We start from the raw sequence: 14,497 nt of genomic DNA, 5'->3' as shown, positions 1-14,497 counted from the left end.
CATGCCACAAGTGTTTTGGAATAGTCTAGAACCACAACAAACACATCTCAAACAGCCTACAGGATGAGACGAGTGGGTGACCGAACCTCTAGCCTGCAGACAGCTTTCCTGTGTGTGTTTATGCTAAAGTTAAGTCTAAACATCTCCACAAAACAGGCAAGCGTTATTGCCATGATGAGAAAAGCACACAGAAGCAAAGAGAAGCAGCTCTAATTTGAGTGCTCAGGTTAGCCAGCAGAAGTATCAGACTGTCTTTTCATGCACGAAAGGTTGCCTGCGTTCTCATACAAAAACAGCCTGGAAAACCTCTCCTTCTGGCAGATGAAGTTACCTAGGATAAAGCCCAACAGAAACAAAACTAAAAAGGAAGCAGTTCAGCTCTTACAGGCAAAAGCAAAATAAACACGTATCCACTACAATTTAAAACAGCTACATCTGCCTTATGCAACTTGGATCTTGTCCTTCCTAAGCCAACAGTTACTTAAAACACACTAATATTGAAAAACTCTACTTTTAATTTACTAACAGAAAAACCTTTTAGTAACAGATAAACTAAGTCAAAGCATTGTAGCACCCTCTCGTGGTAAGCTGGAAAATAATTTCCTACAAAAGCAGCTGCAATTGATCCTTTTACTTTCTTCAAGTTCAGCGTGCTGCCCCTGCTCCTCAGCTACCAGGATAGCTCTGCTTCAAACTCACCTGCTTCCTGCTGGCAATGCGATGGGCATTCCAAAGAAAAGCAACGAGGTGAACTTGGTGTGGAGAGGGCAAGGCAAAAGAAAGCAAAGCGGCTGTCTAAGAGGTTCGTTAGGTGCTGTCCTTGTCCAGGAACAAATGCTAACTAGCAATGCTTCATGTATGAGCTGCAGTTTAATTGTGCATGTTAGCTGTTAATCAGCACCTGGGGATACCATCCCCCAAGTGTAAAGCAAGAAAACTAGCAAAGCTCACCTGAATCTAAACAGTCTATAATTACATTGCTGTAAGGCATGCCAGTTTCCATAGCCCACCACACAGGTGAGTGTACTAGGGGCACTAAGTCTGTCCACCTGGGGCTGTGCAGGTCCTGAGAGGCCAGGTGAGCACAACTTGAGAGCTAGGCTGCATCTAGAAACAAAGTTGTGTGCTTTGCCACTAAACCCTGAAATAAGAAAAATATTTGATTTAGCAGAAACACTCCGCAAGGTGCACACAGGAAAAAAAAAATGTTGCAACTCTACTGTTAAGGCGCAAGCTTGTGTTCATGGTATGACGCAAGTGTCTCACTAACATTTTCCTTTAACTATTTGACGAAAAAAATAGACTGAAGCTATCAAGACTTATCAAAGAAAGAATTAGAACTTCTGTGCAAGACTCCAGACAAGCTCAGCTTTGACAGATTTAAATATCTGGCTTATTTCAAGGTGGTGCTAACATGTGTGAGGTACTGCTCAGCTAAATGGCTTGGATTTATACCGTAGTGCCCTCCTGGTTTTGCCCTAAATAATTTAAATATTTAATAATTATGATGATCTAAAGCCCAGAAAATTAAAACATTTTCTGACAAAACAAATTTAGCAGTACTGTTATGACAAAGACAAGAGTTGAACCTGCTAGATACGTTTCATTAGATAGCTATAGCGGGCTTATGCAAACTGTCATTTGAGCATCTACTGCTTTTGCACACCCATCCTACACCACCTAATGCATCTCTGGAAAACTATGAAAAGCAGGCTAGGTGTTCTTCTGTAGCTCAAATCAAACTTTTGATTTAAAAAAAAAAAGTCTCAGCTTCTAACACGAAAAAACAGCTTTTTTTTTTTTTTACAACTACGTTGTAAACCTCAACACCCACATAACTTCTTGAGCAGACATGAGATACCATTTCCCTATTTATTCTAAGGATCTTCTCAGAGAAAGCCTTTTTTATCTGATACAGTACCTCTGCTTACTCTGTTTACTCTTGGAATTTTAAAAGCACCCATAAATCAAAATTTAGTAAAACCAACAAATATAATACTGAATAACAAGCACAGAACTTGTAACTAGTGAAAGGTATTTCGCTGTGCTTCACTGGGTAATTGGGGCAGAGCACAGCTTTCAAGCTGGTATCAATTACAAAAACACTGTTCATTCCTCCCCAGGTTATACAACTCTCCCTGGCTGGAAAAAAAAAAAAAGGAAAAAAAAATACCAAAATCCCCTCATCTTTCTAGTCAGGAGGCAGTGCAAGAATTCTCCTGAGCCTGCAGAGAGCAGGCTCTTGCTATTTTTTTTTAATATTACTGCCACAAATGATTGACCTCATCACTGCTTACTTGAGGCCAATCCAGACAGTAAAAGAAAAAAAGCCTGAAAACAAACTAGAATGGAGTGATACCACCACAAAGTGGTCAAAGAACATTTCAGAGCATCTGTAACACAGCTTGTTTTCTGTAATCAGCACGCCATTCGAACGGCATCCTTACCGAGACACAGCTCTGTTAGTAACGGGGATATTCTAAAAAGCACATGTAGGACACTTAGGGATTTAAAGTTCAACTTTGAAGAAGTTGCTATTTTAACTTCAGATAGGAGTGAGAGAACTGCCAACTATTAGACTGAGCGATTTTATTTGCTGCTTTATAGCTACTCCAAAGATGGAAAAAAAGTTATGGGAGAGAGGAACTACAAATCAGCTCTGAGACAAAGGACACGTTTCTTTCGCTTGTACTGAAGTGAACTGTGGACACAAAGAAAGCTTTACAATTAAAACTGGTTCTCTATGAAGAAACTGCATTAAACACGAGCAGTAAGTCCGTGCTGGCTCAGGCCATCATAACCTCAAGTTCTGCTGGAGCCAGTGATTTAGTAGGGGAAGAAAGCTATGCTGCAAGCTAGTTCAAAAGGTCTTGAAGGCTATTCGCACGGCTACGAAGAGTTCATTTCACTTTTCCCAGATGATATAACTTGTATCAGGTTTTTTAAAAAGTTTGCATAAACAAAGACTTCATTTAGATCTTAACAATCATCTTCATTTCGTTAATTGGCGAGTTTTGGCATGTTAGATCGCTGGACCAGAAATAGCACTTCAAAATGATTTCTTTGGAAATCCCTTCAAGGACTTCTATCTAAATCATTCTTCCAGTCTCCTCCTGTTATTAAATACACTTCCGAAATAGTAGCATAGCTGTATCTCTCCTCTACTTCTGCTCTTTGCTTTTCTAAGCAGCGACACAAAATTGATATTCTCATCAGTTGCACAGCCTCCCACAGGTTTCTGAATAGCAGCAGTAAAACTGAACAGTCTTGTTAACTCCGTGACATCGCTGGTTAGCAAAATGAACCCAGGGCAGCAAAGACTTTGAAATAATCTTGAAAAACTGAGTTGACGCTGTAAGATAAGGAAGGCCTTGTTGTGTTAATTCACACTCTGGCTTGGATTTTAAGGGTTATCTTCACAATACAGGGGCTACAAAATTAGAACATACAAAGCTTTGTTTTTTCTCTAGAAAACATTATCTGTGCTCTGTAAACGTCTTTTGGACCTCTCAGGTATCAGGTAAATGTAGGAGTTTAAATACTAACCTACTTGGATATGACAATATTTTAGCAAGCTTCTAGGCTGAGCCATTTTGGAGTGGTCACAGATTTGTGATGGGGAAGTGTTTCTTCAATTGGCAGCTCCTATATGTTTTGGTGTATCTACTGTACAGGCACACTAGCCTCTATGGTCAACTATTCCAAAAATTATGGATTTAATTGGCTACAGAATCTGAAAAATTGAAGTATTTCATGACCTGTGCTACATACGACCACCATAGCGGTCAATCTTGATATCATTTCTTTCAACCAGAGCCAAGCCTGCCACCTGATTTAAAATTAGCTATGGTGCTGAGCGCACAACCTGCAACAAAAGTGATTGTTGGTATCTTCTGCCTACCCACTGTAAATCCCATGTGCAAACTCTTTATAAAAGGACTGTGTATGTGCATTCACTGTTCAATTGTTCTTGATCCCACCTCTGATAAGACGAAAAGAAGAGATCTTGCCAGTGAGTTTTTCCTTCCCAAAATGACCAGTGCTGCAGATTTGTGGTTGGTTGTGCTCCAGCACCTCTGGATTTTAGTGTCTGCTATCAGTCATTAGGTACATGAGGAAATCCCTCTGTTGGCATGCCACCCATTACAGGGACCTCAGGCAGTAACCCACTTCTAACTTTGATCAGTGTGGAAGGCCCACCTGTCTCATTCAACAAGCATTAAATATACCAAAGATGGTATTTTAAAGGATTATCTCCAAAGCTGAGCAACTGAGATAAAGTCTCCCATGTACCAAAATGCAGTATTAGGGAGAGGTTGAAAGATCTTTGACATTTTTCTCTTTTTCCAGTCTTTGCTCGTTCCCATTCTTCCCTTCCCAGCATTATTTGTCTTTATGGAGTTACTCTTCTCCATAGTTGTTCACCCTACATAGCCCAGGTAAGATGATAACAAATAGCATCAAGTGTGTCTCTGCTGTGCCTTTGTTGCTGGAATTATTACATGAAAAAGGAAGAAGAAATAGGCTTGTATGTGCATAGGGTCACAAATACAAAATGTTCTCATCCTCACCTCCTCTAATGTGATTCCTAATTTGACCCAAATAGCACCAGAAGATGGTTCCTCTGCCTTTGCCACATACAGCTTATATCAAGAAGCAGCTGCTTCAGTTTCACTTCAGTATTTGTCCTGTTTAAAAAAAAAAAAAAAGGCAGAAAAGAGGCCAAGCCCCAAACCAGTAATCATCCTTCAAATTGAAGGATGGGGGATTGCAAAACTGCCCTATGGAAAATGAGTTTTCATTCACTGAAGACCGCTTCCTCTTACATAATTGTAGTTCCAGTTCTCACGTGATTATTATCACAGAGTAATTGCAAATCAGCATAAATGAAGCTCCAAGTTTATTAACACATGTAATTATTTTTTAATGGAAATAGCACAGTAAGATTAAGATTCTAAGGACAATGTTTGTGGACAGAAATACTTTGCATGTTTGGGCAGGGAGACAGGAGAAAGGGAAAGGAATTTACAAAAAAAAAGTTTACTCTTGTGAGAAATAAATTTAATGGCCTTTTAAGAGCAACAAAAAATTGGAATGAAACCAATCCAGTTGTTAGTGAAGTATTTCTGTGAATCTTCATCTCCTCTCCCCCCAAAGAAACAGCAAAGTTGCTTTTGGGCTGTTTTTTGAAACTCCCGTGCTGATTTAGCTGCTAATGAAAGCTGTCTACTAAAAGATTAATTTACACGCTTGCAGATAAACAGCTGGTATTGGGAGATGTGTATGTCTTTATATAAAGACCACAAAGCACGGGAAACTTCCTGAGCAGATATTGGTAATATAACTGAGCTTTGTTGTTGTGGTTTTCAGTGTTACCAACAGGAAGCCTCAATGGTTTTCTAACAGTCACTTATTCTACTGAGAATAATCTCCATGGACAATACCAAGATCAGCCTTTAAAATAAAACAAAGTATTTCATAACCACAAAACCAGACAGATGCCAGGGATGATGCAGCAATAGTGACCAAAACATTTTTTCAGACCCAGAAACTCAATTGTGTTATCACACTTGGTGCAAGCTTGTGTTTCTTTCCTGCTCTGTTGAGAGAGTCTCCTGGTGGTCCGAGCAACTATGAGAAATATTACTTTATCAGTAAATACTCTTCTGAATGCTGTTAAGAAGGAACTTGCAGATTCAACTTTGCGGATTCATCTTGCAGATTCTCCTTTGCAAACTCACCCGCAAAGCCAACCAAGAGCTACCTCTTCACTACAGCTACCAAGCTCCATGTCACTCATAATTACACACTGTTGAAAGAACAACTAACTGCTTGGCAAGCTGGGATTTTGGGCATCAGATTCTGAAACAGTTATAATATAGGCTGGGCTTTAGGCAGCAGCCATCCATCCATGGCTTTTTTTTTTTTTGAAATACAACCAGGTGAAAATAAATTTGGCAAGTCACTAAAGAAAACTTCCCTGCACTACTTCTAATAACTTTCACACGTATCCCTACTGGAGTAAGTATGAAATTCTTTCTCTTGGTTTTATATTAGTTGGATTCTTACAAGTGTGAACTAGTCAGCTGTTAGTGGCATTTAGAAGGCAGCTTAATGGTAAGTGTACTGGAAACATTCAGTTGTGACAACTAACAGAAATGGGCTAGAACAAATCATGCTAATGATCATCTAGCTTTATCCTAAAAAACAAAGATCTAAAAAGTATGATTTGACTTCAGCAAGGACTAGCCTGCTTTTAGGAACCTGACATATGCTGAAGTAAGTGGGTCACAGAACAGGTCACTTCTTCTGAACACCAGTGAAAACATGATTTCAAGCCTCCTGTCTCAGAATCTGTAATTAGCACTAGCAATGAAATATTCCCAAAGCCAACCCTGTCACAGCACCTCTAGGAGATAGTCCAACCATCTCCTAACTCTTAATTATGAGCTGTCAGTCCAGCTAGATTAAAGGAGATGATTTAAGCTGTTTGTGACAATTTGTGTCCAATAGCTTACACAGTCACTTCCCATTGATTTGTTCACTTGGCCGTGTCCTTATTTCCAAAAAAAAATCCAACATTTTTTTCTGCAAAACATTGCACTTGCAAGCAACAGCAAGTTTGTGAAATATTGCTAGAACAACTTGTACCACACCATCTGCTACAAGAGAACTGAGAAATCAGAGATCTGCCTAGGCTTTGAAATTTGATTTTTAAGATAGTTCCGATACCATGGTTTGAAGTAACTTCATTCCAGTCGTCTTCAGACTGTGTTCCCCTGTGTATGTGAAAAGTACATAAGAAATATATATATATATATCTGCCAGGAATTAAAACAGGTCCGTAGTCTGCATTATATTGTCCCTTCTATTGAGTTGGTAGAGTCTTCTCACTTGTAAAATAAAGCATGCAAAAATTCCGACTTAAGACCAGTTATGAAAATAAGCATTGAATGCAACCGAATTTGCAGGAATAATTCAGATATCATGGAGAATGATGCAGCAGAGAACAAGAAGCCTATGATTTCATGTTCTACAGGAGACATTTCTCTAGATACTTAGCTGAACTATCCTTTATTCCCCAAATAATTAGTTAAGAGTTATTTATATATTATGGTCCCACAAGATTTCTGATTTACAGTACAAAGAGCGAGGCTCTGAATACAGTGATTATATTCTATCTGCGTAGGGCATTTACTGACAGGAAAGTCTGCGGGCAAGTAGCTCTGGCTCAAGCTTGCTGCCTTTCACTGGGATGAAAAATAAAGGACACTTTAGGAGGCCCACAAAGTACAGTTGTTAAACAGTCCCTATTTTCTCTCCTTTCCATTTTCCTGTATCTAACCCTTCAGTTTCACTGAATTTCAAAGGGATAGTTATTTGTGCTTCTTCCTATTTTAGAATGTTTTTATCATGTGGCAGGGCACTCTAACTGCCTTAGGGGAGCTTTAATGATAATTTTATTTTTAAAAGTATAGGCTTATCTTGCTTGACCTTGATGCACTGAGTAAAAGGTTGCTAAACTCCTCCTCTAGAAAACAAAACAGGGAACAAATGTCCTGCGCCTGCTGGATCAAAAGCTCAAGCGTGGCAGCGCCTTCCACTACCCCAAAATATATCACCAAGGCAACTGTAGCAGTATTGCAAACAGGTATAGCAAAGGCTTCCCAGCCAGGATTTAAATAATCTGATTTTCCTGCAGTATGTTTTCTACAACACTCAGCAAGTCTTTTCGGAGATGAAAAGCATGCTAACACCATTCCAAAGAATATCTTGGTACAGTAGACGGTTATCACTGCTCTTCAGAAAGAAAATTTGAGCATGTCACTGTTTAAAGGTCATACAAGGAGCCGACTAGAACCGACGCAACTTGGAAGTTGTCAGTTGTCGTTGGTTGTACACCTTCTCTCAGACAAACCACTGAAAGGATAAGGAGATAAACTATGTTCCTGTTCTTTACCCTGTTCCTTCTCTGAAAGGGAAAGCAAGATCGACCAGTGACAGCACCGAGTACTTCTTTTCTTTCCTGGCTGCACTGAACTGCAGAAATTAGATCATAACCAGTGTTCACTGCAGCATCTCCCAACTCAGTTGTTATCTCTGTGGTACCAGTTAACTCTGAAGCAGTGTGAATGGGAACAGCAGTGTTTGAACAATCCTTCAGTTTACACTCTTCCTTTCTAGTACTTTATTAGCAACCAACATGCTTGATGATCCATTGCTTGCTTTTATAAGTCACAGATCATGTGCTAGGAATGCTAGAGTGAGGCAGTTTGAAGGCCTAACTGCAAAAGGCTGCAAAATCCATCATCATCTACATCTTGGAGAACTCTGCTCCACTGATAAGAAATAATGTGTGCATATCAGCTTGCTTAGGTCTGGTGTTCAACTTCAATACCACAGTGAGTTGAACTCCCCAGGAATCTAGGTATCTGTTTCCATGACAGAAGAGCGCGGTGCCACAATACAGATTTCTATATTCCTTCCATAAAGCAGAAAACATCTTCAAATTCCTTGTTTCTTCCATAAATACATATACGCATTACTTCTGGATATCTGTACTGCTTCTGCTACGCAGCTGTAGCTAGAACCTCTGTAACACAGCAAATAAGTTTGGGACAAACTGGTTCAACTCAATCTCCATTTTTTGTAGACAAATGTACTTCAAGTTAATTGCTTAAAAATACTCATCTCGGGTTTTTGGTAGCCTAGCATAAGAGACATTATACTTAATTCATTTGATGCAACCTGTTCTTCAAAATTCTGTGGCAAAATGGGTCTAAGGCTGAAAACCTCGTTTACTTCAATCCTTTTCATAAACAATCAAGAAGCAGCAACCCGTCAAAATGAGCTTTGGCAAGAGTCCTTGGCAAGGTTCATGTCACTCCTGAGATAACAGTTTGAAACCTGTCAACATGAGCTAAAACAGGGATGTATAACCATAAGGATCTAGCCCAGTTAAGAGGTGGTCTTCCTCACATCAATGAACATCTCAAGGAGGGTAGATAATCTAGGCTCATCCTTAGACTGGCTGGTTTAGTCACTGGTCCAAGAGTGCTACCATATAATCCTGTGTGTTTTCCATCACTTTCCACATACTGAGAATACATGTCCTACAAGAGACAGGACAGGTCAGGTTCAGAAAGAAACGACTAGAAGAAAGGAATGCGGATCAAGAAATACCACCAGCAACAAGAGTGTCTCAGTAAAAGAAGGGTGGCGCTTAAGGAAAGCCAGCAGGAAGCCAGGTTAAGTAAAACAGGAGAAGGTCAGTAAGTGAAAAATAAGAATAGGAGTAGAGAGAAAAGAAATCTCAGACAAGGGTAATCAGGATTGCAAGAGAACAATTTCTCTGAGAAAGGAAGTTAATGCCAAATCCAGGAACTTGACAAGAATCTTTGGTTATTGCCCAAGACAAGCGTTTAAATACGTACCCAACTTTAACTAGCATTTGCTATAGATTATTAATAGTGAGCTTTTCACTTATGTCTACTGAAACGTATGTGGACTCAGGGAACAATTCAACAGGGTTGAAGCATTCACCAATGACAACAGTTTGAAGGCTGCCCCGCAACCCTCAAAAGCTAGATTGGAAACAAAGAATAAAAGGAAGAAAATATTTCTATAATCTAAAAGAACAGAACGCTGTATCTTATTTTCAATAGGCACTTTCAATATTCCTTTACAGTCTGCAAAGAAAATAACAGAAGCAACAAAAAACTAAGTAAAATATTACCTTACCACTGAAGCAATAGTCTAGGCAATATAAGTAGTAGAGAAATTACTTTAAAAGTTATGATCGCTCTTATAATAGAGAAGCGCTCTTTTTATATGTCACTGAACAGTTTTATTCAGAGCCTGTTTGCTTTCCAAGCTTATTCTTGTTTCTAGTTCTATGGAAGACAGAGCAGAAGGGTTGGCAGAGCACATTAATGTCTGTTTCGTGTGCCTGCCTGCTTAAGAAAGCTTTTTCTTTCCATTTCCCTGCCACTACAAGTAAATAATTCTCCCTACCTTCTGCCTTTAAAATTTCGTAGTACAGAGGGAGGAGCTAGAAGGACATGTTCAGGATGCTGCACTAAATTACTACTAAAACATGCAGCAATAAATGAAAAGATGCACTTGAGTCAAGAAAACCTTAACTGTGTTACTCTGAAGTAACTGTAAGGCCCTACATGCTGAACCATACTTCCCACAAATGTCCTTGCTGTTTGCCATAATATGCTTGCCTTGTAAGAACAAGAACAAAGTAGTCAGCTGGGTACCAAAACACTGAAGACAGACTCTCATCAGCAGAAGTACTTTTGCCTGCTAAGTCATGCTTAGCAGCCTACACAGCAATTTTGTTCTGCTACTGAAGACATAGATTACAGCAAACCGAAAGAACCAGGATAAGTGTGTAGCTTCTGAGATCTGCTCCCTAACATCGTGAATTTACAATATTTTCTATTTTAGACTAATGTTTCTCCCCAAGTGCCTTCAAAATACAATACAATGACAAACTAAATAATGTAAAAAGTTGATGATACTACGGTTGAAAGAAGCAATGAAAAAGTAATCCTTAGCTTTAATAGCAGTAAGAGTGGGTCGGGCATTTCGGCAAGCACAGAGTTGTTTTGGTTTCCAAGCTGATACTGCTCCCTGAACTCAAGAGCTGTGATAACACTGAGAATTTAAGAACCAGACTTAGTGATGCAGTCTTGTTTTGATAGATACTTACATGTCAGCAGTCACAGCAGATGATATTTACATTTAGGCTGCTGGTTGGATGTTCTTTAATCTTTTTGCCTATGCTTATTCTATTGAGCAAAACAAATTCTGACAAGGCTGCTTGTCAGAAGCAGCCTTGGTCTACAAACACTGACACCTCCCTCCACCTACAACAAGCCAAACTGGTGATGCTCTCCATAGCAGATTTAGTTCTTTAGTATTGCGGATGCATCCACAAACCTAGTCTCAATCTTCTTGCTGAGATTTCGGTTCATCATACCTTCCCAAACCTGTGCATTTTATTAAGGAGCTGCCACAGAGATGATGATGATAAAACAGTCACAAAACATTGGGGATTAGACGTTGTAGGCACCTTCTAAGAGCGATTACAAATGGATCATGTTGCATTGCACATTTCTGGTATCAGTTTACAGTGATAAGATAGAAATGGATAGGCATAACTTCAGCTGCAAACTGGAGGGCAGCTGTAATACCTCAATCAAAACCAAATCCTTTCCTGTTTCGGGCTCTATAATACCAACAGCGAGTTATAGATCGAGAAGGGCACGTTATAAGTTCCTCGGTAAACTCTTGCAAGCACATGTAGCATTTATTCTTGTAAACACACCCCGAGCTCAGAACCTCGGCGGTGACAGCTAAGGAGCGCTGCAAGCTCCGCTTCCCCGCAGCGGCGCCGGGCACGGGGGCGAGCCCGGGCAACCCCCAAGCCCCGGGGAAGCTCCCCCGGCCCCGAGCCCGCTGCCAGGCCCGCTCCGAGCCGAGCATCCCCCGGGACGTGGCAGCAGCGCGGCGGGGCTGCCGTGCCCTGCCCAGCGCCACCCCCCGAGCCCCCCCCCCCCCCCAGCCCGGCGGCAGGCCGCCCCCGGCCCGTTCCCCCCGCTCACCGTGCTGGGCGAAGACGTTGAAGCCGCCCTCAGCCGTGCGCCCGGCCGCCTCCCGCCGGCGGCCCGCCGGCCTGCCCGCGCTGCTCCCGCGCGGTGCCCGCGGCTGCTGCTGCTGCTGGTGGTGCTGGAGGCCGGCGGGCGGCTCCCCGAGGCGGCCCACCTGCTGCCCCATCGCCGCGCTGCCGGCCGCGGCCCCCGCTCACATGCCGCCGCCCCCCGGCCCGGCCCGGCCCGGCCCGGCCCGCCGCTCACGGCCTCGCCCCCCCGGCCCCCGCCGCCATCTTAAACCACAGAGCGCCGGCGGAGCGGGCAGAGCGGCTCCCGCAGCCACCTCCGGTCCTCCCGGGGAGCCCGCCCCCGCCCGTCGCGACAGCGGTCGCGATGGATGGCGCGGGGAAGGAGGGGGGAGCCGCGATGGGGGAGCCGCAGCTCCGGCGGGGCGTTTTGTGCTCCTCCAAGCGTTGGGCGGCTCGGGTTCTGTCCCTTCCAAGTGGCCCTTCAGCTTTCGTGGCCGTCCCATATCGCGATATGTTGCACATCAGCGGGTTCCTTCACACCTTGGGGTGAGACCTGCAGCACTCAGGAACAAGGCCCCGGTGTTTCTGCCCTGCGAGGAGCGGGGCTCAGCCCCGTCCTGGTGGTGCCCAGCCCCATCGCTATCGAGGCGATGCCCGGCCGCACGTCCGTCACAGCTTGAGCTCAGACTTTGGTGTTTGCGTCGGTGTCACTGCACGTGTCCCCAGGGATTATCCCACTGATGGCAAAGTGACCCCACAATCTCAGAACACAGCCTCACTGTAGGCTAAAGCCGGGCCCTTACCTGGGTTGTAGCCTACACACCCAAGCAGGTGGATTAAACATGGGATCGCTTTCCCATGCGGTCCAGTCCCAGAAGGAGAACTCACACCCTCGTCATGGCCCTGGCACACGGGTGGCAGCCTGCAGGTCTGGATGGCTAACCCAACCTCCTCCAGGTCCTCCTCTTCGTTGTGCACACACCATGTTCCCACTCCTGTGCATTGCCCGCACCACATGCGCCTCCTCTTCCACTGCTCGTCAGGCCCCAGGTGAACTCCCTGGGCTGCGGCATGTCACCTGCCCTCGTCCTCCCCAGGCTGAGGGCACGGAGGAACAGGAAGGCACAGCAGTGTGAGTAACATCAGGCGTGTTGCTGGACAAGCGCGGCTGGTGGCAGCATCTTGTCATCAGGTGGCTGAGCACACACCATCGCTAATTGGCGTGCAATTAAGTTCTCTTCTTTCAGCTTCTCAATTCAAAGCAGAAGGAAGGAGGTTTCATCCTGAGAGATCATGGTGCTTGTTGCAGTTTAGAAGACCTAGGTTCTTGGTGGTATTTTGCTCTCCAAGCTAGCTACTATTTCAGTGATATATTGGCCATGTTTGCCTCTTTGGGGATGAGCTGCAATGCTGTTAGTCTCGGATTCCCTCTCCACATCAGTAAGAGCAGTGTCACATTGGCTTGTTGGCAGCCAGCCTCCAAAGACCCCCAGCAACCCGCATCTAGATCAGCCTTTGTGTGGCTGTCCTAGACTGGGATGGCGAGGAGAAGCTCCTCCATGGAAGTCAGCTTTCGCGTATGAAATTTCCAGTGACACTTCTAAAGTCATGTTCTACCTTCCCAGAGTCACCAGGTGCTACCAAAATGCTATCCATACTCTCACATGTGCTTGAAATGCACTCAGCTGCAATAACAATTCTGCCTTGAAATAGGGGTGGCTCACCCAGCCAGACTTGTGTGCTCTCTGACATGGGCTAGGTTGAACAGGAGCGAGGAGCCTGTGCAGCCAGAAATGCCTTCACTTACTGCATTCATGGACTAAGAGCACAGGGGAGATCAGGAATTAGAGAGAAGCTTGCTAATAACACACAACAAAACAGTTCCTAAAATAGCCCTGGGAATATTTGGGGTGTAGCACGGGGTACGCACTGCCAAGTCCTGGGACCTACAAGGGACACGGCTATATGGATATGAGCAGAGGGTGTCTCTGTAGGACGGACAGTCTCAGGCAGAACCGGTCCACATAGGTACACTCCGCAGTGGAGATTTTTCCTGGTCTCATTCCAGCTAGAATTTGCACGGTTTGGCATTTGTAAATGGTTTGCCTTGTAATCAAAATATATGTTCTCTGGAGACTGCAGAGAGACAACAAACATAAAACTCCCTCGTGCCATTTGCAGCTGCCTTGCAGGATAGAACCACTCTTTCCAATCAACAGGAATAGTATTTTTATTTCCTAATGCCTTTTTACTCACTGATCCTAAAGAACTACACAGAAGAAGGCCATTAGCATTTTAAAAGAAGATGCCAATATCAAGAGACTATTATACGTAGGTACACTAAAGAGAATTGGGTTTAATCACTGCTCTTATTCCTCAGACCTTATGAAATCCCTCATTCTCCATATCAGCAGCTTGTGCACATATAACAGCTTACTGTGGGTTATCTTAATGACTGACTGCACAGAAATTGTCTGACACAGATATGTCTTAGCTGGGGATGGAGTCAAGCAGGGGCTTTCTAAAAAGGTCTTGCAAAGGGAAGGGGGCTGCAGCATGGTTACCGTTTGCTACTGTATAGTAGTATTTTTAGATTGTGCCATACCCTATTTAAAAAGCTTCAAAACCAGTGCCCAAGATGTTACTGGTTGTGGACAGTCTGCTAAACAAGTTATGTCCTCAGACTGTACCCCACTTGCTGCTCTCAACCACATCTTTTAAATGGTGTCGTTTCCTCTGGCCCCACACAGCAGGGGATGCCAAGCCCTTGTTGGTGACCACTCTTCTGGATTGCCTGCTAGAAGAGCGATGGGATATAAACAAGAAACTTTCCAAACTGAAAATGACTCTTTGCTGCTGAGTCAC

At 43.4% G+C, this 14,497-nt stretch overlaps 1 protein-coding gene across 3 annotated transcripts in view; it reads right to left on the bottom strand.

Annotated features, from left to right (window-relative positions):
- ABL2 (ABL proto-oncogene 2, non-receptor tyrosine kinase) overlaps positions 1 to 11,787 on the bottom strand; it is a 41,985-nt gene extending 30,198 nt beyond the window's left edge. For 2 of the 3 annotated variants that reach the window (XM_035537820.2, XM_035537822.2), the window contains exon 1: positions 11,616 to 11,787. In XM_035537820.2, the coding sequence (XP_035393713.1) occupies positions 11,616 to 11,787 (172 nt within the window). Of the gene's footprint in view, positions 1 to 11,581 lie in introns of all 3 variants that reach the window. The other variant, XM_035537821.2, reaches the window with a different exon arrangement.
- Positions 11,788 to 14,497: the final 2,710 nt, after the last annotated feature.

The sequence above is a fragment of the Cygnus atratus genome, chromosome 8 (assembly GCF_013377495.2).
Source record: "Cygnus atratus isolate AKBS03 ecotype Queensland, Australia chromosome 8, CAtr_DNAZoo_HiC_assembly, whole genome shotgun sequence".
NCBI lineage: Eukaryota > Metazoa > Chordata > Aves > Anseriformes > Anatidae > Cygnus > Cygnus atratus.
This window is presented reverse-complemented; position numbering and strand designations above follow the sequence as displayed.